Source organism: Diabrotica virgifera, chromosome 8 (assembly GCF_917563875.1).
Source record: "Diabrotica virgifera virgifera chromosome 8, PGI_DIABVI_V3a".
NCBI lineage: Eukaryota > Metazoa > Arthropoda > Insecta > Coleoptera > Chrysomelidae > Diabrotica > Diabrotica virgifera.
In genome coordinates this window covers 5,230,044-5,255,138 of record NC_065450.1, presented here as the reverse complement: position 1 = coordinate 5,255,138, position 25,095 = coordinate 5,230,044, and the positions used below count along the sequence as shown (strand labels likewise).

Sequence of the window (25,095 nt, the reverse complement as noted above, 5' to 3'; positions counted from 1 at the left end):
CAAAATTTGGGAATAAGTAGGCCATGACGTAACTAAGTAATATCCCCAGAGGCGGAAACCAGAGTGGCGGATGAGGGTAGTTATAAGGGGCAAAATTTGGGAGTAAGTAGGGTATGATGTAACTAAGTAAAATCTTCAGGGGCGGAACGCTGCTTGGGGTACAAAGGAGTGGTAGACAGGGGTGAGTATAAAAATATATGGGGGTTTTTTTGACGTTCGTGATCGAGATAGTGCATCAAAATTTGGGAATAAGTAGATCATGACATTACTAAGTAAAATCTCCAGGGGTGGAACGCTGCGGGGGGACAAATGTTGTGCCGTGTCACAAAAAAATAATACACACTGCGACTTTGACCCCTTAAAACTACCCTCATCCCCAACTCTGGTTTCTGGCTCTGGGGATTTTACTTAGCTAAATCATTGTCTTTATTCTCATATTTTGGTGCACTATCTCAATCTAGCACGTCGCAAAAAACCCCTTATATTTTTTATATTCACACCTACCCCCACCCCTTTATCGGCCACGCAGCGTTCCATTCCTGGAGATTGTACTTAGTTACCTCATGACCTACTCATTCCCAAATTTTGGTGCACTATCTCGATCATGAGCGTCACAAAAAAAAATAATAAAAACGGCGAATTTGACCCCTTCTAACTAACCTCATGCCCAAGCCCAACTCTGGTTTCCGGCTGTGAGGATTTTACTTAGTTATGTCATGGTCTACTTATTTCCAAATTTTGGTGCACTCTCTCAATCACGAACGTCGCAAAAAACCCCTTATATTTTTTGTATTCACCCCTACTTCACCCCTTTGTCGGCCACGCAGCGTGCCACCCCTGGAGATTTTACTTAGTTACGTCATGACCTACTTATTCCCAAATTTTGGTGCACTCTCTCGATCATGAGCGTCACAAAAAAATAATAAAAACGGCGACTTTGACCCCTTATAACTACCCTCATCCCCAACTCTGGTTTCCGGTTCTGGGGATTTTACTTAGTAATATTATGAACTACTTATTCCCAAATTTTGGTCCACTATCTCAATCACCAACGTCGCAAAAAACCCTTTATATTTTTTATATTCACCCCTACCCCCACCCCTTTGTCGGCCACGCAGCGTTCCGCCCTTAGAGATTTTACTTAGTTACGTCATGACCTACTTATTCCCAAATTTTGGTGCACTATCTCGATCATGAGCGTCATAAAAAAATAATAAAATCCGCGACTTTGACCCCTTATAACTACCCTCGGCCCCAACTCTGGTTTCCGGCCGTTGGTGAAAGTCATGTACACAACTAATTCATCATATCCCCGTATAGTTTTTCCATATTACTTATCACGCACAAAATCCGCTTCTATCTCTCCGACTGGTTTTATGTATAAATTTATACATATGGCCAGGTCATATGTATAAATAATAAATAAATAAATAAAAAAAAATAAAAAATATCTCTCCGACTACTAGTCTGGGCAGATTTATCGGAGAATAGGTCATTTTTGGGAAAAGTTATTTACCAGCAATTTTATTGCTGGAATCGAATTTTATGATTGTATATATTAATAATATAGGCATGCAAAGTACGCAGATAGTGTGCTACTTTTATAAACAAAATGGCGCCCGAAAATCGTGTTTTTTTTTCAATTTTTGCTCTATAACTCCAAAGATTTTAACTTTACACCAAAAACATCCAAATAAAAATTCATCGTAATTAAATTCTGCATAGAGACGTGTTTTTGCCGATTTAGTTTGACGAAAATTTTCCCCGAAAATGCGGGTTTTTCCAAAAAAAATCTTTAATTTTCAACTACAATTTTAGATATGTAATTGTCTATAAATAATTAGATAACTTGGTAATATAAAAGCTCTTTTGGTATAGATTATAATTCCAGAAGCCGATGGAAACTGAATGAACAGTTTAGCAACAACTGAATTGTTAATTAAAAATTTACGGTCGCTATAATAACCACAATAATATTTTTTTAATTTGTTGTTTCTTTGAGTTTGTTTTTACTAGTTTTGAGCTGTATTTGAGTTTTTTTCTCTGAGTTTGTTTTTACTATTGTTGTGGAGATTGATGGATTTAAGATCGAAGAGCATGCGCTTCAGAACAATTACAAAATGACTAAAACTGGAACAAAATGACTAAAACTGAAATAAAGATAATAAGACTATATGCAGGTTACACATGTTATCAAACCAAATTGAAAAAAATGTACTTACAAAAATGAACACAACAAAATTCAAATAAAAATCTGATATAAAATAAATTGAAAATTAGGAGATAGCCTAACAAACGAATGGAAACAATAATTATGATACACATAAGAATAACTATGATTTTTGTATTAAAAGATACTGTACCTATCTAATGTACTTTATAGGATTGAAATTGGACTATTTAAGCGGCCCTAGGAATATTTTAAAATTATGAACAATTTTTTGTCTTATAAACAAGAAGAATATCTCGGGAAATATTAAATTAAATCATGAAAACGGTATTGGAAAAAAGCGGCAGGTCGATTCTTTTAAAAGAAAAAACGTTTAAAAAGGATTTGCGAAACTAAATTGATGCAAACAGAGTACTTAAGGGTTTTCGGACTTGCTGAATACAATTATGACGTAGCTGAAGGCTCTGGAGTATTTGATGTCCAGGGCGGATAATTTGATCGTGCGATTATTAGGTACTGACTTTGCTATTCGCCATTTTGAACACCAAATTTTGTAGTTCATCTACGTCATATTAGTGCTCAGCAACCTCACACACTCCCGAGTACTCTGTGTGCATAAGTTTAGTGTCGGAAAGCCTCAAAATTCGAGAAGATAACGTGAGTAGCAGGTACCATGGGAACTACGTGCTACATGGGGTTGGTTCTGATGTAATATTCCTGTTCAGTAAGTCCAAAACCCCCCGAGTAATCTGTATACATCAATTTAATATCGAAAACCTTAGAAACTCCAGAAGATGTCTTGTCTTAGCCGTAAACCTGGCACCAGGTCCTGACATCTCACTTGACAAGACAATATACAGGGGATTTCTGTAGAAGAAGAAGGATGAAACTATTCTATTTTTAACAGCATTGCGAAACAATTGTGGTAAGAAGGGTTTGTGGTAGGAAGGAAAGGGGGAGGGGGGACCGATTTTAAAGACAGACAGGCTTTAGCCTTTTCATAAAATCATATGAATATTGCCAAATATCAGGTATATGTAATATACTGTCTACTATGAGATTTACTATTGGGACATATTAGACTGGGGCATTTAGCACTAAAAACAACGGAATAAATCGATTTTTAAATACAGCACCTAGAGACTTGCAACTTTTTGAATTGTGTTCAGAGTTCAGGATGATGTCAGCCAAAAAGTGTACTAAACAAAAATGGGTGGAAATGCATAACTGCATTTTAAAGTGCATAAAATGGACCCAAAAGTGCATAAACATGTCAAAATAAGCATATTAAGGACCAGGTTTTGTTACTCGGGGCTTTTTGTGGTTGCTGAACACGACTACGTCATCAGAACCGACTCCCGGAGCACCTGGTGCCCAGGGTCACTGCTAAGGCACGTCATCTTCTGGAGTTTCGAGAATAACCATCAATAAATTGATGCAAACATATTACTCGGGGGTTTTTGGGGTCGCTAAACAATACTACGCTATCAGCACCGACACCCAGAGCACCTAGTGCCCAGTGCCACTGCTAAGACACGTCTTTTTCTGGAGTATCGAGGGTTTTCGGCATTAAATTGATGCAAATAGATTACTCAGTCGATTTTTGGTGTTTCTGAAAGCGAATACATCAGAACTAACACCCTGAGTAACTGGTGTCTAGAGCCACGTCATCTTCTGGGGTTTCGAGTGATTTTTGCACTAAATTGATGCAAACAGATTACTCGAGGGGTTTTTGGGGTAACTGAACACGAATACGCCATCAGGACCGACCCCCGAACCATCTGGTGCCCAAGGTTACTGCTAAGGCATGTTTTTGAGCACCAAGTGTACAGTGAGTCGGGTATTCTTGTTCAGCGACCCCAAAAAACCCCGAGTAATATGTTTGCATCAATTTAGTGCCGAAATCCCTCGAAACCCCAGAAGATGACGTGCCTTAGCAGTGCCACTGGACACCAGGTGCTCCGTTGGTCGGTTCCGATGGCGTATTCGCCTTCAGCGACCCCAAAAATCCCCCGAGTAACAAAATCTGGCTCTTAATGCACTTGTTTTGACATGTTTATGCACTTTTGGATGCAGTTTATGCACTTTAAAATGCAACTATGCATTTCCAGCCAATTCTCTACAGTAGAAAAAATTCTTTCCTGATTTATATTCATCCGTTCATATAGTGAAAGGAACATAAATCGTTTTGTTCAAACCCTTGAGTCAACAAATTGGTCAGAGGTATTTAATACAATTTCTGCTGAGGATAAATCATTAGCTTTTTTAAATACTATCCAAAATTACTTTCGGTCCCATTTTCCACTACTTAAATGTAAACCTAAAAAATGTACACGTTCGAATTGGTTTACGCAGGAACTGTACAATTTAAGGGATCAGCTAAAACTTTTAGAAACGATCTGTCAGCAAAATAGTAATCTTAGGCCAGTCCTTCATTTAGCAAAGACAGAATATTCAATTAAATTAAAAGCAGCAAAAAGTAGTCACTTCATGAGACAGTTAAACGAATCATCAAATAAAATGAAATGTATTTGGCATTTAGTAAACTTAACAGTCGGGAAACAAAACAACTCAAAAGTACCTAGTGATAATAATAATAATTTAGCAGACAAATTTAACCACCATTTTGTTGAAATGGCTCCAAAGTTACTTGCCGCTTTGGATCCTACTAAAATAGATGGGCTTACATCAGCATCAAAAAACCGTAATAGTTGTTCTATGTTTTTATATCCAACTAACCCACAGGAAATAACTAGTATAGTCGGAAGTTTTAAATCCAAACACAGTTGTGGTTTTGATCAGATTTCCCCTAAGTTATTAAAACAATGCATTCACGCTCTCGCAGATCCACTGACGGATATTTGAAATGCCTCTTTTCAACAAGGAATATTTCCTAGTATGTTTAAACTATCTATTGTAATCCCTTATTTCAAAAGTGGTGATAAAGATGACCTTAACAACTAACGTCCCATAAGTCTCTTATCTGTGTTTTCAAAGATAATTGAAACTCTGGTTTATACTAGAATAAACGCATTCCTAAAAAAGCATAGTGTCTTGCATAATTTTCAACATGGTTTTACATCTTCTAAGTCTACAACTACAGCTCTTGCAAATTTCATCAGCTTAGTGTTGGATGCTTTGGACAGACGAGAGAAGGCATGTGGTTTATTTCTCGATTTGTCCAAGGCTTTTGATACTTTGGATCATAATTTGTTGCTAACAAAACTTGAGAGGATTGGTATTCGTGGTGTAGTTCTAAAATGGTTTATTTCCTACCTAGAAAATAGAAGACAAAAAGAAAAGATAACATCTAATGGACTTATAAACGAATCAAACACATTGGATATCCATTATGGTGTCCCTCAGGGTAGTGTATTGGGTCTTCTACTTTTTATAGTATATATTAATGATATAGCTTTGGTAACTAATTCACTGAGTGGAGTTAACTTCATCAGTTATGCGGATGATACCAACATTCTAGTCACAGCAACATCCGATCAAAATTTGCAAAATAAAACTACACAGATAATATCCACCATCAACAGTTATTTCTTATCCAACAAACTAGTTTTAAATGAAGAGAAATCAAAGTATATGATTTTCACGTCAAATAATTGATTAAACCATCAAGCCACTATACAAGCAGCAATAGATAAAACAGACTGCACGAAGTTGCTGGGGGTCCTGTTCGACAGTAATTTTAAATGGTCAAACCACATTTCTAATTTGAAATCCAGATTAAGTAGCGCATGTTATGCATTGAGAATTCTTTCACGTCTCTTTAATACATCAATATTAAAAACAGTATACTTTGCCCATTTTTACTCAATAGCCAAATATGGCATTGAAGTCTGGGGTTGTACCTCTGAATTAGAGCAGATATTCGTACTTCAGAAACGAGCTATTAGGAGGATAATTTATAAAATGAAATTTAGAGATTCTTGTAGAGGCATCTTTAGACAAAACAATATTCTTACTATTCCTGGTCTGTATATATTTTCGTGTATAATGTATTTACATTGCAAAATTTATGAATTCAATAAATTTCAATTTAACCAAGTTTATTCAACAAGATTCAGAGACAATCACTTTATGCTTCCACAACATCGTTCTGTTTTGTTGGAAGGTAGCACACATTATGCAGCCATAAGTTTCTTTAACAAATTGCCAATAGATATTGAATTTACATCAGCCAAACTTTCGGAGGTGTGTACATCAATACATTTGTGAGCTAGAGCCATATTCTAAAAATAACTTTTAAGTATGTTTTGTCATATTTATTAATTTATATACTTTTGTATGTCTGTAACTTTGACTTGTCTCATACATGTACTTTGTACAATGTCGCATGTGATGAATAAATTTGACTTGACTTGACTTGACTTTCGTCCTGAACACAATGCAAAAAGTTGCAAGTCTCTAGGTGCTGTATTTAAAAATCAATTTATTTTGTGCTAAATGCTCTGATCTATATTGTTTTCTTACTATTTATCATTAAAAATAAGTATATAAAAGTAACTGTGATATAATTTAACTCTCTAAAAGAGTATTAAGTTTGAATAATTGTGTCGTCTCCGCGCCAATGAATACGTACCTTGCCACAATTGATGTATTCGACCGCTGTTTCCCTGAAGAAGAAGTAAACGAAGTCCCCCTGGGTCATAGATCCGACGAAATCGGGAGCTGTGGAAAAGAGACAGAAAACCATTAATCAACTCGTTATCAAAGTCCCATGGAGGTGAATAAGTCAAATGAAAAGTTTTCTGGAATCCTTCTTCGGAATGCTTTTCAAATTCGAAATTTCATTTATCATTCGCTAAACTTATATCTCAACTACCGAAGGGTTGATCTGAATGTGCCTGCCGGCTAAAGTTGTATTGTATTGTATTGTTAAAACACTCGATTTAATTTAATTTTAAAAGTTAAAAACAAACTAGTTCGATTTCAGAATCCTCAGTATTACAGATGTTTTTCCGAATGATATTAGTGAATATCTAGTGAATAGTGAATATGACATCTCTATACGAGAGATATCGAAAACCCTATTTAACGTCATCAATAAATATATAAAAGAAAGTCGAGTTATGTTAGTTACACCATTTATAACTCGAGAACGGCTAAACAGATTTTTATGAAATTTTCCACGTGTATTCCACCGAACTGGGAATAGGCATAACTCTGATTTCATGCCCGTACGTCATAAGGGGGCTTGCCCCCCCTAATATATTTTTTTAATTTTTTGACAAACCGTTTTTTCTTAGTTTTGTATGATGTAGAAGGAAAAGATACATACAATCCTAAATTTTCACTTTTTTATCTTCAACCGTTATTTTTTAATAGCCATTTAAATATTTTACATCTTTGTTGCCATACTCCTCCGAAACGAATTGACCGATTTTTATGAAATTTGGCAGGTAGACTCCCTACTGAATTCCGAACAAAAAGCTGCTATTTTTTCTTCTCTAGCGCAGTCCGTTTCCGAAATAGCGAACCGTAAGCCGTAGAAAAATTCTGGAAGAACGAGGAAGAAGAACGAACGGGAAATTTCATAAAAGAAAAGTGCAACAGATTAACTTTTGGACTCAAATTGGATAAAATATGAATTTTTTAATTTTACGCAATTTTCAAAAAATCTTGCTTTCACCTGGGCAAACCATCCAGTTTATTTATGTTTATTAGATGAACTAACGAAAAATATCATGTACACTATTGCATGTATTAAATGATCGATAATATTTTTTGTTATTGTCATAATTAATTAATATTTAGAATTTTAAGCTTTAACTACCCGCGCTTCAAAATATAACATAACTACACACGTGGCGTACTTATACGCCACAAGAAAATACACTTAAAAACAGCGGATTTGTTTATTTTTTTTTGAAAAATTACACTTATTTGTTTGTTATAAACCTTACTCGGCGTCAGCGAATACTTGGAGTTCCTTCTCAGTAAGCAAATTGGGATATATAACTGGAATCTGATTCCATGATAAATAAAATTGCTAATAAAATTTTTTTTGAAATATTTTTTACCTGAGAAAAAGTATTGTTTATAAAAAAAAATATATTTTGTGCCATAATAACTAAAAAACATTTGAAATATGTACTTATATTACTAATTGTATTACTATAATTGTGGCGTATGTTATCCACCACCGGAAACAACAAATAATAAACTGCACGTATAAATTACGATCTTCCTAGAACGCCGATTATAACGAAACTAAATCCAGTGTAAAGCACATTCCAGTGATAGGTTAGATAAATAAACAAAGACAAAAATTAAATTTTTAAATACATTTCTAATAGAATTTGGACATATAATTTTCTTTTTTATTCGAGCAAATTGCATTTTGATCAATTTTCATGTCTAACAATTCATTTTCGAGCAGTTGATTTTGAGTAATTGATTTCTAGCAATTGCGTTCAAGAACTGATCTAGAATCACAATGATGACAAATTATCTAATTATGACACACTAAGGTGCAACGAAGTTCACCGGGTCAGCTAGTCCTTTAATAAAAGATCCTGTATCTTGACATAAATATGCATGCTTATATGTCAAAAGTGTCAAAATAAGAATCTATTATTTCACTACGACGGTTTCGATATCTCTCTGTAAGGTCTCTTTCTTGTCTTCCTCGACCTAGTACACGATTTCGTGAGTCATCTGTTTTACACAAATCCTGACTTTTTCTGAAAATAGCATATTTTGTCAATTCCTAATGTTCCAGTTTTGGTGGTGAAGACACCAATTTAGGCGATCAATCTTGTGCTGAATGGATAACTCTGGAACCCATAACTGTTTCCTGCTGTATACTTCTTGGCACGAACTCTTCTTCTCATCGTTTCAACTGAAACAGTTACACCTGTAGCTTCCAAAATCTGCCTTAGGAGCTGCAAGTGAGAAATGGTTGGGTGTCTTCCAGCTGATTGGACAATTAAACGATCGTGGCGAGCCGTTATTACTTTTTGGCGACTTTCCCTTGCTTTATTTTTGGGCTTTCCTAGTTCCGCTTACCTAGCATAGGTTTTGGACAGAACGCCCTGTGCTACGCCTAGCTCTGCAGCTATGTCCCTCTGAGAACATTACTTGCTCTACAAGACCAATATAATCTTTCCCCGTTGTATGTTCTATATCCCCACATGAGGCATATTTTCGTTTTTGTCCATTTTCGCTTAAATAATTAGGTATAAACTTACGTGCATAGAAATCGGCCCACTTAAAAATTTGTTCATTTTTGATGTCTCATATTTCCTAAACCTGTTGGCCGATTTAAGTGATTTTTGAACATGTTATAGCCTGATTCTTTAGCAATACCACTGTAATATTATTGTTGCTAAACAAGTAAAATTTCATTATATACCGGGTGTACCAATCAAACTGTGTTTTTTTCTCAAAATTCGCATCATCCTGCGGAATATTCTAGCATTTATAAAATACTGAAATTAAAACCTAACTATAGCCTCAGGTTTTCTTAATAGTCTGTTTTTTGATTCATTTGTTTATGTTGGATAATAAAAAAGTTAGGTACTTTAACAACTAGACATGTTCTTCATCAATACGCGGTGTGTCTAAATAAGTGTGACAAACTTTAAGGGGTAATTCTGCATGGAAAAATAATGACAGTTGGCTTTATAAACGTATGTCCGAAAATGTTTCGTTTCCTGAGATACGGGATGTTGAATTTTTTCTTACAAACTGACGATATATGTATTGCTTTAAAACCAGTTGAGATATGCAAATGAAATTTGGTAGGTTTTAAGAGATAGTTATTGCGGATTTTTTGACATACAATTAAGAATTTTATATTCACCATTAGCGTGCATACGGGTAATATGATCCGTCATATTACACGTATGCGCGCTAATGGTGAATATTAAATTCTTAATTGTATGTCAAAAAATGTGCAATAACTACGTCTTAAACCCACCAAATTTCATTGGCATATCTCAATGGTTTTAAAGCAATAAAATAAATCGTCAATTTGTAAGAAAAAATTCAACATCTCGTATCTCGGAAACGACTCATTTGCGGACATACGTTTATAAAGCCAACTGTCATTATTTTTCCATGCAGAATTACCCCTTAAAGTTTGTCACACTTATTTAGACACACCGCGTATTGATGAAGAACATGTCTAGTTGTTAAAGTACCTAACTTTTTTATTATCCAACATAAACGAATGAATCAAAAACAGACTATTAAGAAAACCTGAGGCTATAGTTGGCTTTTAATTTCAGTATTTTATAAATGCTAGAATATTCCACAGGGTGATGCGAACTTTGAGAAAAAAACACAGTTTGATTGGTACACCCGGTATACAATGAAAATTGACCTGTTTTGCAACAATACTATTAGATTGGTATTGTTAAAGAATCAGGCTATAACATGTTCAAAAAATCAATCTTCCACCACGTTTAGGAAATATGAAACATCAAAAATGACCATATTTTTAAGTGGGCCGATTTCTATGCACGTAAGTTTATTATATTTGATTTAAACTGAATTCAGGAATTTTTATGTAATTTGGCAACAATGTCAACTTAGATCTCTGACGTAGATACTGACGTGCATTGGGATTTATACTGTACTAAATATATACTTTTTAGAATAGTGTAAAAATGGTATTAAATCGAATAAAAACAATGAAATATCGGGTCTTTAGCTGTTTCTATAAAAGTATGCACCAAAAAGGAAAAGCATTCCGTAGGACTTCCGCAGTTTCAAGGCGACAATTCAGTGAACAAATAATCCAGAAAAAAGGAAATAAAAGAAAAACTTACCGTTGAGACTCATCGAGTCATATTGTTCTGTTTGTAGCGGTTCCCTGTAGATAATAGGGTCCATACCGCTGAAATCGGCCACAGTTCCTGTATACAGGTCTCCGTCTGAAACAAAGAATAAAAGTTTTTGTATTTCTCTTTCTCTCGAATAGCTGGATATCGGTTTCGAGCTTAAAAGAATCTCGATCGTTTGGTTTTGTGCCAAATAAGAAAAAAGGAAAAGGGATGGGTAGAGCAGTGTGGTAGCGAACCATTAGATTCCTTTAAAATATACAGTATAACAAAAAGTCAGGTTATAAATTAAATCACATATTATTGGACAAAAAGAATGTGTGTGTACTTTGTACGCACGTAAGAAGATATTCTTCTATTATATAGGTAATTTAAACGAAGTAAATATACTTAACAGGTTATTTGTATTTTATTTAAAAATTAAACTAACTTTCTTATCTACCACTTTCAAAAATTTTTTATTAAAATAACGAAAAATAAAAAAAAGTATGAATCGTCTAGGATTAGAACCCGCGACCTTCCGTGTGCTTCCGTTCTCTGTCCCACCGCTCTGCTAACTACGCCAGCGAGCCACTTGAATCGACACGTAAGTTTCGGATATAATTACACAACACGGCGACAAAATGTTATGCCTACATATTTTATTATTTTACTACAGAGAAACACAAATCCAAAAACACAAGAATTATAATAAATAATACATTTCCTAAAACCACTAATATATTCTTTTAATGACTTATTTGCACGGTTACAGATACATACATATACCTTTTCCACGAACATACGCCTGTTTTGGATTACTTCGACAACGAATATTTTACTGTGCAAAATAAGAAGAACGAAAGTAAATTATAAATTACATTGTTGTTTATTGGAATAATTATTAGCGCCATTTACTTTCGTACTTCTTATGTTGCACAGTAAAATATTCGTTGTCGAAGTAATCCAAAACAGGCGTATGTTCGTGGAATGACCCATACATATCTTGAAAGATTAGCAATGAACTACATACTGTCAGTGTGCGCAGGCGCGCGGCTCATGTATAATTTTACCCTCAATCGATTCGCCGCTAAAGAAGAATATCTTCAAAAAATAGTTCGATTGAACCTAACTTACCCTAGTACAAATGTGCACATAAAAAAAGTTACAAAATGAAAATCGATTTTTTCCGATACATCGAAAACTATTAGACATTTTTTATTGAAAATGGACATTCTTAGAGCAGGAATATCTTTAAAAAAATAACCGTGAAATTGGGCACCCCATAAAAATTTTTGGACTCTAAGGGATCCGGGCAGCTTGCGAAGCCTTGTGCTTTCTTAATGATACATACCCCAGATTATTTAAGACATTTTTACACCTTAGTCACCCCTATTGTGATCTCTTACACACTTTCCCACATAAATTCCAACAGCTACCAATAAGTTAAATAAATTCGATAACTTTAATCAACATAAAATTGCTTTTTAAATCTTAGATCTCTCGATAATAAGGTTTTTTTTACTGAATTTAGTTATTGAACACGAAACTTTTGTGTAATGTGGTTTGCCTAACTGCACTTACAGTATACGTGAATAGATTTTTAATTACAACAACTAGCTTAACGAATTCTAAATGACAATTTTCACAATGGAGTGTGTTGTTACATCATTTCTAATTTTAACATGCTGTACACCTTAGTCTTAAATATGACAGGTTAATTTTTAACTTCCTGTGGCACTGTCATTTCTGTCTTGTCATCGTTCAGAGGTCCTATCCATCTCATTGTCACTTGCCGTCATACATTCAACATGTAAACAAGTCAAATATACATCTCAGATGTTACCCGGGGCAGATTAGCATCCATACTTTATGTAGCTTTTTAAACCAATGTTTCCTTGACGGACTTCTTTTACTGGGCTTTGACCCTAATATTTTTGTTAAATACTATCTTGGTGGTTAGCATGTACATTGCACGTGAGTATAACTGATAATTTTTAAACCTAGTCAAAATTTCAATATCTTTGTATTATTTTATCAGGTTATATTCATTTTAGGTAAGCACTGATGATGACTGGTAAACCAGTCGAAAACTAGTTATGTGATTTTGATGTGGCCCTTTTGAGGGTTTTTAAATATACCTTTTATACAGGATTTTACTGTTTTTTCCCATAAAAATGTTATGGGAGTTTTATTCGCTTAAACCTCCAAAATTTTTGTGTACGTTCTAATTAAATTATTATTGTGGTACCATTAGTTAAACACAATTTTTTTAAAACTTTTTTGTCTCACTCCTTTTTCGATAAGCCAGTTTTTATCGAGATATTTTGAACATTTGTAAAATTCGCCACATATTTGTATGTAAATGGCTAAGTAAGATTAAAGAGACCTGGTTATAATATAAAAATATTATATTTATAATTTCCATTTTGTTAGGTACTCAGAATCTTTGAAACGTACATATTAAAAAAGAAGCCGCATCTCGATAAAAACTGGCTTATCGAAAAAGTACTACGAGACAAAAAGTTTTAAAAACATTGTGTAATGGTACCACAATAATAATTTATTTAAAACATACACAAACATTTGGGAATAATTCAAACGATCTAAAACATCTACCACAACTACACAATAAAAGTAAAAGTAGAAGATGAACTAACTGACCCAATTGAAGCTGGCAATGGGATAAGACAGGGAGATTCCTTGAGTCCTTTATTGTTTAACCTGATCATGGATGAAATAATAAAAAAGTAAAAACCAAGAAATGTTACCAAATGGGAGAAAAACAACTTAAAATAATCTGCTATGCAGACGATGCAATACTAATCTCTCAAAGTGAAGATGATTTACAACGTATGCTGCACCAATTTAACATAACCGCCAGAAAATTTAACATGTTAATTTCCTCAAAAAAGACAAAATGCATGGTTATAACAGCAGATCCAATAAGATGGAAATTGGAGCTGGACGGTCAGATAATAGAACAAGTAATGGAGTTTAATTATCTAAGCCTCACACTATCTAGCTACGGAAGGCTCGAAACAGAAGTGGAAGATCGAGTAGAGCAAACAGAGCCGCAGGTTGCCTTAATGACACAATATGGAGAAATATGAATGACACATCAGACCAATAATGACATACGTGGCAGAAACACGACCCAGCACAGAGAGGACAAAAAGATTACTCGAAAAATCGATGGTAAGACTCTATGGGACAGAGCTAGAAGTACAGATATACGACGGAGATGCAAGAAGGACAATATTAATAACTGGGTAAGAAACAGAAGAATAGAATGGAATAACCCCATACGCCGAATGACAACAAACAGAGTAGTAAGGACAGCGAGAGACGGTTCCCCAATATGAAGACGATCAGTGGGAACACCACGAAAACGATAAAACGACAACTTACTAGAGGCACATTGAAAAAACAGACCATGTCATTTGTATACAAAAAGAAGAAGAAGAAGAAGAAGACAAACATTTGGGAGGGGGGGCGTTTAAGGAAACAAAACTCACATACAATTTTTATGGGGTCCACAAATTTCACTATTATTTTTTTAAAGATGTTTAAATATAAAATCTCTAACAGTTTTCTATATATTGGAAAGAATCGATTTTTAATTTGGAACTTCAAAAGGCTGTAACTTTTTTTATATGCACATTTGTACTAAGGTACAATTCTGGACCTCTGAGGTAAACTACATTATGGCGACATGGTGTTGTTTTGAATAAGTTCCTTTAATCCACTTCGTTTATTAGTTGGATTATACAAATTGGTTATACAGGGTGTCCCGAAAAGATTGGTCATAAATTATACCACACATTCTGGGGTCAAAAATAGTTCGATTGAACCTAACTTACCTTAGTACAAATGTGCTCATAAAAAAAGTTACAGCCGTTTGAAGTTACAAAATGAAAATCGATTTTTTTCAATATATCGAAAACTATTAGAGATTTTATATTGAAAATGGACATGGGGCATTCTTATGGCATTAACATCTTAAAACAAAAATTATAGTGAAATTTGTCCACCCCATAAAAATTTTATGGGGGTTTTGTTCCCTTAAGCCCCCCCAAACTTTTGTGTACGTTCCAATTAATTCATTATTGTGGTACCATTAGTTAAACACAACGTTTTTAAAACTTTTTTGTCTCTTAATATTTTTTCTATAAGCGAGTTTTTATCGAGATACGGCTTCTTTTTTAATATATTTACATACAAATTTTATGGGGGTTTTGTTCCTTTAAACCCCCCAAATGTTTGTGTACGTTCCAATTAAACTATTATTGTGGTACCATTAGTTAAACACAGTGTTTTTAAAACTTTTTTGCCTCTTAGTCTATTTTTGATAAGTAACCTTTTATCGAGATGTGGCTTCTTTTTCAAAATATACCCAAAAATGTACATTGTAAATAAATTTTCAGATTATTAACAGCTCTCTATAATCGTACTTAACCATATAAAAATATGTGGTGGATTCGACAAATATTCAAAATATCTCGATAAACACTAGTTTATCGAAAAAGTACTAAGAGGCAGAAAAGTTTTAAAAATATTGTGTTTATGTAACAGTGCAACAATAATAATTTAACTGGAACGCACACCAAAGTTTGGGGGGGGGGGGTTTAAGGGAACAAAACCCCCATAAAATTTTTATGGGGTGCACAAATTTCACTTTAATTTTTTTTTAAGATGTTGCTACTATAAGGATGCCACATGTCCATTTTCAATAAAAAATCTCTAGGAGTTTTCGATATATGAAAAAAAATTGATTTTCAGTTTGTAACTTCAAAGGGCTGTAACTTTTTTTGTGTGCACTATTGTATATAGGTAAGTGAGGTTCAATCAACTTATTTTTGACCCCAGAATCTCTGGTATAATTTATGACCAATCTTTTCGGGACACCCTGTATATTGTCATTAAAATGTCATATTGTCTTTTAAACAATTTTGGGATATATCAGATTTTTATGACATTCTAAGTGCTCTAAACTTTGTTGCAAACACAAGCTAAACACAGTTGTTTGAAATGACATAGACCTCCGAGGTCCAGAATTAAATGTTCAAACTGCCAAGAGGCAGTTGGGTTTTTTTGGACACTTTGACACTGGATTTAAGCGAAAAACAATATTTATTTGTCAACTAAATATTTTTTCCTGTTTTCTGACAGCAGTAAAATGTATTTTGAATTAAATAAATTACATACATTCTACTTCTTGTCCCAATTAATTTATTAAAAATTTTTTGGACACCCTGTATAAATAATTATGTTAAGTCGACTCCTATTCTCATTTAAAAAAATCATCGATTCCGTCATCACGATCAGATGGATGATGTCACTTGTATATGTTAAAAATAAAAATCGACATATCCCGAAAGAGGTCAATGTAACAAAAAAGAGAACTTCTGTTGGAGTGAAAGTAAAGAGGATGATAAACTCCAACAGAAGTAAGAAAAAGAAAAAAACTAATGTGTAACAAAATTAACAAAAATGAAAATAGAAAGAAAATAGCTTCTCGTTGGAGAAGCTGAAGTAACAAAATGTGTCAAAAATATAGGTGGCTTCTACGTTGAGAAGCCGATGTATCAAAATACTACTTTTCTGTAGTATTATATGGGGGAAAATGATAAGATGAAGAATGTGGGATGAACTGATAACAGAAAGAAGTATGAATAGACAGATGCAAACTGAATGAAGTTAAGGAACTGTCAAAGAACAGTAGATCAAAGTAGATAGTGATGACGACTAGAAAAGGCAATATGAAGATAATAATAATAGATGCTCAGAAAATAGATAGAATAAATATAAGAATATAATAATATAGAAGAATATAGGAAATAAATAAAATATACTAAGTTACGGGCGTCAGAAGATGGGATCGACCAATCTCCCAGGTATCTTACACTGCTGTCAAAACCATATTAAATCAGTAAATAAATGTAAATATAAAGGAATAATAAGAAATCATATGCAAAATAAATAAACATTTATTAAAGATAACTAAACTGCGCGTCATAGAAAACGGGCACCCTAAAAAATGGGTCATTTTTGATGTCGCGTATCTCCTAAACCTGTTGTTCGATTTAAGTGATTTTTTGAGTATGTTATAGCCCTATTCTTTGTCAATATCACTGTATTAATATTTTTGCAAAGCAGGTAAATTTGCATTATATACCGGGTGTACGAATCAAACTGTGTTTTTTTCTCAAAGTTCGCAACACCCTGTGGCATATTCTAGCATTTATAAAATACTGAAATTAAAACCCAACTATAGCCTTAGGTTTTCTTAACATTCTGTTTTTTGATTCATTCATTTATGATGGATAATACAAAAGTTATGTACTTTAACAACTAGGCATGCTCTTTATCAGTACAGGGTGTTTCTAAAGAAGTACGACAAACTTTAAAGGGTAATTCTGCATGAAAACATAAATTTATAAATTTATGTCCGCAAATGCTTCGTTTCCGACATACAGGATGTTGAATTTTTTCTTAAAAACTGACGATTTATTTATTGCCCTAAAACTGGTTGAGATATGCAAATGAAATTTGGTGGGTTTTAAGAAGTACATTTTTAACATTTTTTGATATACAATTAAGAATTTTTTATTCACCACTGGCGTACATACGAATAATATGATCGGTCATATTACCCATATGCGCTCCAATAGTGAATATAAAATTCTTAGTTGAATGTCAAAAAATGCGCAATAACTATCTCTTAAAACCTACCAAATTTCATTTGCATATATCAACCGGTTTTAAAGCAATAAATAAATCATCAGTTTGTACGAAAAAATTTAACATCCCGTATCTCGGAAACGAAGCTTTTGCGGATATATGATTATAAAGCAAACTGTCATTATTTTTAATGCAGAATTACCCCTTAAAGTTTGTCGAACTTATTTAGTCCCTAAAACACTTTAGACTTATAACACCCTGTACTGATGAAGAACATGGCTAGTTGTTAAAGTACATAACTTTTTTATTATCCAACATAAGCGAATGAATCAAAAAACAGAATGTTAAGAAAGCCTGAGGCTATAGTTGAATTTTAATTTCAGTATTTTATAAATGCTAGAATAATCCACAGGGTGTTGCGAACTTTGAGAAAAAAACACAGTTTGATTCGTACACCCGGTATACAATGAAAATTTAACTGTTTTGCAAAAATATTATTACAAAGATATTGACAAAGAATAGGGCTATAACATATTCAAAAAATCATTTAAATCGGACAAAAGGTTTAGGAGATACGCGACATCAAAAATGACCCATTTTTGAGGGTGCCCGTTTTCTATGACGCGCAGTTTATTTAGATTTTCACAATCTATGAGTTAAACAAATGCATATTCAGTGACTCTAAAATGACAAAGTTAAAGCTTAGTATTATATAGTATAACAACAGTCACGTTATACGTTACAAAATCGCCCATTCTCGAAAAAATTAATTTATTCCAACCTTTACCTGCTCACTGCATATGTTTTGGCATGTACCTATTCTACATGGTATCTGTAGAGGTGAGATAGTTTCATGGATAGATAGAGCCACGTTTGTTTAATTTTTTCTTTTATTACTGAAACCAGATGCTGACAACGTTAAGCGAAAACATTTAAGTCCGGGCTTGGCAACGGCCGATATCTTTTATTTCCTGTACATTTTAGTTCTTAAATCAAATTTTTGATGTTTTCTCCGTATGTCACGATACACCGTTGTGTGGTAATATAAAACTTTCATTGCCAAAACTAATATCTTCTGCTAAAATGAAGTTTCTTAATAAAACATGTTCCTGTTTATTCAAAAATAAGTTGATAAAAATATGTCTAATTGAATCACGAAATGAGATTAACACGAGACAACCAAACATGTGAGTCCTCACATATAAAAGAGAAATCTTCATTCTCACAAAAACATTAGCGGAAAAATTGGGAAGGACATAACATAAAATGAAGATATCAATGCTTGGAATAAGCTTGAGAAATATACTAAGAAACGAGTAAGTTCAGAGAAGAAGACATTATCGAACGCATTATGTACAATGCAAAAATGGAGATGGGCGGGACATGTTGCAAGAATATCTGGAGGAGCCCTATCTTTAACAATAGACAAATCAGGGCTTGATGATGATGATGATAGATTATTAAATCTTAAATGTTATATTTTGATACTTCTTGGGAAGTTCAACGTATTCCATACCAAAGTTCATACCTAAAGCTAAAAAAAGAGGCTAAGATCAATCCACAAAAATGTCATCCTGATATTAAAAAATCATCGTTGAAGAAGATAAACAGCGAAACTACGAGGTAACATTCCATGGTGCTTAATGTATGCTGATCATGAAGTATTAGTAGGAAATAGTGGAAGAGACTTAGACCAAAAACTAGAACAGTGGAGACAAGCTCTGGAAGAAAATAGTTTAAAACTTAGTAAGACAAAAACAGACTATTTAGAATGTTCATTTAAAAATGGAGTTACTACAAATAAAATGATATCTTTGGATGGTGAAACGATTGTGAAAACAGTGAAAAGCAATAGTTTTAAGTACCTGGGATCGGTATTACAGAGTAATGGAGAAATATATGGAGATGCATGCAGTAGAATTGGGGCTGGATGGATGAAGTGGAAAGAAGCGAGTGGTGTGTTGTGTGACAGAAAAAATCCAATGATGCTGAAGGGAAAATTCTATAAAACAGCCATAAGACCGGCTATGTTCTACGGAACTGAATGTTGGGCAGTGAAAAAGAAAGACGAACAACGAATGCATGTAGCGGAAATGAGAATGCTTAGATGGATGAGTGGTGTGACAAAAAAGGATAAAATTAAAAATGAGTAGGTATATTAACGGAAGTCTAGGTGTGGCACCAATTGATGCCAAAATGAGAGAGCACAGGCTGAGATGGTTTGGTCATGTTCAACGTCGAGACGGTAATCACCCAATACGAAGAATTGCTGAAGTGCAGATTCCTGGAAGGAGTAGGGGAGGAAAGCCAAAGAAGACTTGGGAAGAGACGCTTAGGCAGAACATCAGTTGGTAAAGGGGATTAATATTGATATGACCCAAGATAGATACATGGAGAAATACAATTAGGGAAGCCGACCCCGCATAGGGATAAGGCAAAGAGAATTATGATGATCGTTGAAGAAGATAAACAATTAACCTCAACCTACTAGAAGTACCGAAACAGAAACAGAAATTTAGTGACAAATAATGTAAGAGTTTGCTTTAAGTTGTACTTACACTTCTCACAATTTTATTTAGATTTACATAGAAAACCGCAATACCGCTACCGCAAAATGTTGCAGCATCACCCTGTTCGCATATATGTATGATTCACTACCAATAGGCTGAAAGAGGGAAATTCACAACCGAGAGATCAATGATAAACGGTTTTAATTAATGAATAGTCACTCATGCATAAGCTTACAAAGGTATTAATTTAGTTATGTGGTCAAACGGGATAATCCGATACACCCAAAAACGAGGACATCGGTTACATTTTCGAGAGAAATCATTTCTTTACTCTCTAAACAACATTTGAGTTGTTGGTTTGTGGTTTGTTGATGTTATAAATATACATTTATGAATCTCCAGTTTTAAAATTTAGAGACACAATTTGGATTATCTATTAGTAGCTACAAAAGAGAGTTGTGGAGTCACAAAAATAAGTAATAATCCCAAAAAATGCACGGCATGGTGGACAAAAGATTTTGAAAAAAAAGTAAAAGAAAAGAAACAACTGTGGAAAAAAATACCTAACAAACAGAAAGCAAGAAAGTTATGACAAGTACAAAGAGAAAAGAACAGAAGTTAAACAATGGTAAAAAATAACAAAGACAAAATGTGGGTAGAATTTGGAAATAAATTAACAACAGCATTCGGTGAAAACCAGAAATTGTTCTAAAACACACTTAAGAGTATGAAAAAATCGAAACCAAATGCATTGAGAAACGTGAAGAATAAGAATGGAACCATACTTACAGAAGAGAATGAGATTATAGAGAGGGGAGAGAATATTTTGAAAAACTCTTGGAAGTGGAACATGTAGAAGGAAATAAGATAGAACAAAACAAAAATCAACACACCCCACAAGAGCAACAGGAACAGATAGGAAATATAACACAAAAATAATTAAAAAATGCAATCAAGATGGGCAAAGCACCAGGAGATGACGATATAACTGCAGAAATGGTCAAATACATGAATGAAGAAAGACAACAAGAACTACTAAACATCATGAACCAAGCTAAACCATTGTATAAAAAAGGAAATAGCAAAGAATGCTCAGAGTATATAGGAATACCAAACACTTAGAAGCACAGTAGGAAAACTTTATGCTAGTATACTAGAAAACAGGCTAAGAGAAAAACTAGAGAACACCTTTGAGGAGAGCCATAGTGGTTTCAGAAAAGAAAGAGGGACGAACGATCAGATTTTCATTATGAGACAAATAGTAGAAAAGGCTATTAAAACAGAAAAAGAAATACATGCATGTTTCATAGATATGGAAAAAGCTTTCGACAGAATTAAAAGAAAAGATATTTGGAAAATACTAGAGAGAAGAGAAAAATTTAACAAGATCTAATAGGATGCATCCAGAGTTTATACGAAAAAAAAAAAGAAAAGCTATGTAAAGACAAGAAATGAAAAATCAAACATATTCGACAGCAACATTGGATTAAAACAGGGTTGTGTCCTGAGCCCACTACATAGTACTAGATGACGTAATAAAAAAATGCAAAAACAAATGGAGAAAATATAATGTAGGATATTGGAAGTTGAGAATGATACAAATAACAGAACTATGCTACGCAGACGACTTGGTAATCATTGGGGAGTCAGAAAAACAATTACAAGAAAATATAAACATACTGTACCTATGTATGAAGAGCTAAAAATCAGAAACATGAAAATAAACAAAGAAAAATCAAAAACAACCACTCATAAAACTGAGATAGGCGCTCTCTCGGAAAGTGGGAAGAAAGGACAAGGAACATCAAAACACCAAAATTGTCTTTTCACAACGGGAAGGATAAAGATATCACAAGGAAAAAATTCCTATACTGGCTGTATACCATAAATCACAAAAAATAAAAACCTTATCTTGTAAAAGGTATATTTAAAATCCCTGAAGAGGGCTGTATCACAACAAAACGTTTTCGGACTCAATATTCCATCATCAGTGTTATCACCTAAAATAAGTATAACTCTATAAGTAAAACAAACGTGAGGTTAAATTTTGACAAAGGTAAAAAAGTGAATAGATAGTTATACTTACAGGTATACATGCTTTAAGCCACCAAAATGTACGGGTAAAAACCCTTTTTATATTAAACAGTTGGGGTTACATTATATTATCTGATTTTAAAGGATGTTAAAAATATTTCCAGATTAACCCCTGGCATCACATGACATCAACCATATTCTTCTTCTTCTTCTTTTTGTATAGACATGACTCTGTCTGTTTTTTCAATGTGCCTCTAGTAAGTTGTCGATCCATCGTTTTCGTGGTCTTCCCAATGATCGTCTTCCTATTGGGGAACCGTCTCTCGCTGTCCTGACTACCCTATTTGTTGTCATTCGGCTTATGTGGTCATTCCATTCTATTCTTCTGTTTCTTACCCAGTTATTAATGTTATCCACCTTGCATCTCCGTCGTATATCTGTACTTCTAGCTCTGTCCCATAGAGTCTTACCATTGATTTTTCGAAGGGTTTTCATCTCCGCTGTTTCGAGCAATCTTTTTGTCCTCTCTGTGTCAGGTCGTGTTTCTGCCGCGTATGTCATTATTGGTCTGATGACCATATTGGTTGGGAAATTGTAGGTAGAACCTTACATGGCACAGTTTAGGTGACAACTGACCGGAATGGCCCTCTGAAGTATGTCAGCACTAGACTGACACAGTACCTTGACAGAATGTAATAATATGTGTAGTTATTTAAGCCAGAAGAATTTAAATTTTATGTTAATATTTAAAATAATAACAGTAGTGAAAAAATTTGTTGGGATTAAAATTAATCTACCCTGAACAAGTAAGATGTATAAAAGTTAAAAATTATAGAATCAAACAGAAGTGAATTAATACTTTCTTTAGGGTAGGCAATTATCATTACATAGTATTGAAACTTATAGATTATAAATACAGTTTTACTATTATAAGATGTTAGTTAAGCTGATGTTATAAGCTTTATTTGGTGTAATTTATTAATAGAAGGATCCAACAAAATAGATAAAAGAAGATATATATTTAGTTTGGCTGAAGAAATATGTATTACTAGATGTGAATGTAAATAAGAAAAGTAGTAATGAAGAGACCGAGGAATCCAGAGACCCGACATCAAAGTATCTGGAGATGAAAAAAATAACAATGATGGGACAGGAAGGATATAAGGTTATTAGTGTGTAAGAAAGGAAAAAGAAGTAGTGATGAAAGAAGGGATGTAAGTTGATATTGATGAGTTGGTCTGTTACAGAAAATTAGACTGTGAATGAGGTTTAAATGAGTGTAATAAGTCATAGGTATAACTTATCGAAAATGTGGTTTAGAGTCGAAGTGTAAATGAAGATGGATATGTAAAGAGGGATGGATGAATGGTGGATATCTTGACTATGAGAAAAGTTGACGATGTAATGGAATGAAGTCTCGATTAAACGATACATGACGGTTAACGCAATTAGGGCTGTTTTGTTTTTCGTTGACTATTTCTAGGTCCTCATACAGGTCCAATTTTAGGTAGTCTTTCTGAGGAATGTTGTGTAACAAGGAGACGTCTTCTGGGATGTTGAGAGTGTGTTTTTGTTTTTTTGAGGGATTTTAAATATACTTTTTACAAGATAAGGTTTTTCTTTTTTGGAAGGATAAAGGATATTATAGAAGCTTAGGAGTGGGTTTTTTATTGGATGAAAATTTTAAAAACCCAATAGAATATAATATATGGAACCCCATAGCCACAAAATCTTGAAAACCACTTTAAATATGTAAAACAGTAAACAAGCAATTGGACTTAGTTCTAGGTATTCACTCAACGTGGCCGGAAGTCAATATTTAAATTCTGTAAGTGATTGAGTCATGTTTCCAAACTTCCGGTCAACTTGTTTACCGGAAGTGATATAAAAAAAGGAATTTGTTATCGGTTTGCTAAGGCGAGTCGAATAATATATCGCTTGAACTATTTCGGCTACTTTGTAATTAGACGGTTGACGGTGAGCAGAAATAACATACTTACAAACAAATCTAAGTGGAAGATCAGGTGAATAAAGCAAACAGAGCCGCAGGTTGCCTGAATGATACAATATGGAGAAATAAAAACATCGGAAAAGAAGTGAAAGGCAGAATTTACACAACAGTCATCAGACCAATAATGACATACTCGGCAGAAACACGACCTGATACAGAAAGGACAAAGACAATGGTAGAAACAGCAATGATTAAAACACTGCGAAGAATCGATCGTTAACCATATAATGACACTAGTATCATCTAACGATAGGATATCATCTTTGAGATAGGAATTTGTAGTTTTATTAAACTGTTGGTGCAATAACACCGTTTTTCTTTGAGTTGTGACACTGTTTGAGCGGAGGTGCGATATCAATTTACGCTTAAGTAAATGGAGATTTTTATAATATTCGCTAAGATGAATAGGATACAGAGAAATGAACAAATATTAATTCCTGAAGATCTTATACACAATAATAGACTATTATTATTTATCGAAACATACAACAAGAATAAAAAACAGCTAAACGCCGTAAAAATGAGTGGCGCATACAATATTCTTGTGGTTTCTGTAGTGTCACATCTTGTTTCTATCGCGTACGTCATGATCGGCCTTACACATGATTTGTATATGCGTACTTTCCCTTCCAGCCTCATATCTTTGTTTCTCCAGATGCCATCTCTCAGACATCCTGACACGTAATTGGCTTTATTTGCTTGCTTTCGGACGCTTTCTTTAACATCTCCATAACTACATATTTCGATTCCCAGATATTGGAATCTCGAGACTTGTTCAATTAGTTCGTTGTTAATTACTAATTGGCATCTTATGGGTTCCCTTGACACTACCAGGGATTTTGTCTTGGTTGTTGATATTTTCATGTTGTAGTTCTGAGAAGAAGAACTAGAACTTATGAAGCTTAT

The 25,095-nt window shown here is 33.9% G+C and overlaps 1 protein-coding gene across 2 annotated transcripts in view; it reads right to left on the bottom strand.

Annotated features, from left to right (window-relative positions):
- Positions 1 to 25,095, bottom strand: part of LOC126889639 (semaphorin-1A) — a 584,815-nt gene that overhangs the window by 111,316 nt on the left and 448,404 nt on the right. For both annotated transcript variants that reach the window (XM_050658141.1, XM_050658142.1), the window contains exons 4-5: positions 10,960 to 11,064; positions 6,765 to 6,853 (exon numbers count right to left, since the gene is read on the bottom strand). In XM_050658141.1, the coding sequence (XP_050514098.1) occupies positions 6,765 to 6,853; positions 10,960 to 11,064 (194 nt within the window). The remainder of the gene's footprint in view (positions 1 to 6,764; positions 6,854 to 10,959; positions 11,065 to 25,095) is intronic.